This window comes from Aptenodytes forsteri, unplaced genomic scaffold (assembly GCF_000699145.1).
Source record: "Aptenodytes forsteri isolate BGI_AS27 unplaced genomic scaffold, ASM69914v1 Scaffold191, whole genome shotgun sequence".
Taxonomy (NCBI): domain Eukaryota; kingdom Metazoa; phylum Chordata; class Aves; order Sphenisciformes; family Spheniscidae; genus Aptenodytes; species Aptenodytes forsteri.
The window spans coordinates 264,475-265,821 of record NW_008794630.1 but is presented as its reverse complement, the minus strand read 5'-3'; the positions used below and the strand labels follow the sequence as shown (position 1 = coordinate 265,821).

At 54.5% G+C, this 1,347-nt stretch overlaps 1 protein-coding gene across 3 annotated transcripts in view; it reads left to right on the top strand.

Annotated features, from left to right (window-relative positions):
- Nucleotides 1–1,218, top strand: part of LOC103894083 — a 16,496-nt gene extending 15,278 nt beyond the window's left edge. For 2 of the 3 annotated variants that reach the window (XM_009273395.2, XM_009273394.2), the window contains one exon: nucleotides 247–1,218. In XM_009273395.2, the coding sequence (XP_009271670.1) occupies nucleotides 247–291 (45 nt within the window). In that variant the 3' untranslated portion in view covers nucleotides 292–1,218. The remainder of the gene's footprint in view (nucleotides 1–246) is intronic. The other variant, XM_009273396.2, reaches the window with a different exon arrangement.
- Nucleotides 1,219–1,347: the final 129 nt, after the last annotated feature.

The window sequence follows — 1,347 nt, the reverse complement described above, 5'->3', positions numbered from 1 at the left end:
GCGGTGCGGGTGGGGGTGGGGATTTACTGCCTCCCCCCCAGGCCAGTCTCTGGGGGTGATTTGAGGGATTGGGATGTTTAAGAGGAGTGCAATGGCACCATGTGCCGGGGCGGGGGTGCTCGTCCCAGGGCTGGGGCAACCTGCCCCCCCCCAGCAGTGCGGCTTGCTATGGGATGCTTCACGATGTGGCCAAAGAGCTCCCGGTCCCTTTCGTGCCACCAAAGGACACGGTCCCTGTGTTTTCAGCAGGTGATGGAAGAAACCCGAGGACAGAAGCAGGAAGGTGAGTAAAGGGTCGTCCCTCCGCCAGCCGTGGAGCTGCGCTCACACACCGCGGGCAGCCGGGGAAGAGCCCCGAAGAGCTGGGAAGCTGCCGTCGGCCGAAGCAAGGCGTCCATAAGCCGTGCCTCTACCCTAGCACTAGCGAGGCAAGGCTTTTGGCAAAAATCTTGCCTAAATGTTGCCACCCAGGTCTCCAAGCAATAGGTCCAGGTAACAAACCATACTCCCCCCACCCCACTTTCCCTGCCCTCTGTTTATAAAACGCAGGCTAAGAGAAAATACAAGCCATTGCTCCTGCTAATGCTGGTCATCACCCAAGCAGGGGCAGCTTTTCCATGAGCCAGAAATTGTATCAGACTCCAAGCTGGAGGTTAACCATCCTCACTGACGCTGTCACACCACATGCCTTCTTTTTGAATATGTTAATGAGTCAACAAAAAAAAGCCCCCAAAAGACATGTAAATGTCAATCAAGGGAAAAAGCTGATGCTCTGGAGTGCTTCCAGGAATTTGATCCAGTTGTCTCAACCGGAACGTATTGCTGCTATTAATTAGTGTAGACGGCTGCAGAAGAGCAGATTAACTCCCAGCTTTAGCCGCTGGCCTGGTCAGTGTGGCTCCAGTATAAAAGATGTGCGTGCCATGCTGCGCAAGCACAGCCGAGATGTGCTGCTGCCAGAGCTGCCCTGCCTGTGCTTCTGCTTCTGAAGCTTTAAGCTGACCCTGGTTTGCTTTCAGCGGAGTTCTGCTGGACTCTGCCCACGTGAGGATTTCAGTGTCGCCACCCGTGTGTGGTGCTGCTTTCTGCGCTGCTTCTTCCTCCTGCCTTTATAAGTCCCTTTTTAAGGTGCAGTGAGTCGGGCTGGTGGTTCTCAGGGGTGGCAGCTCTGCTCAGCTCTGCAATCACACCTTCCCCTCTAGGATCACAGCATCATTAAGGTTGGAAAAGACCTCTAAGACCATTGAGTCCAACCGTCGACCCAACACCACAATGCCCACTAAACCATATCCCTAAGCGCCTCATCTACACGTCTTTTAAATACCTCCAGGGATGGGGACTCCACCA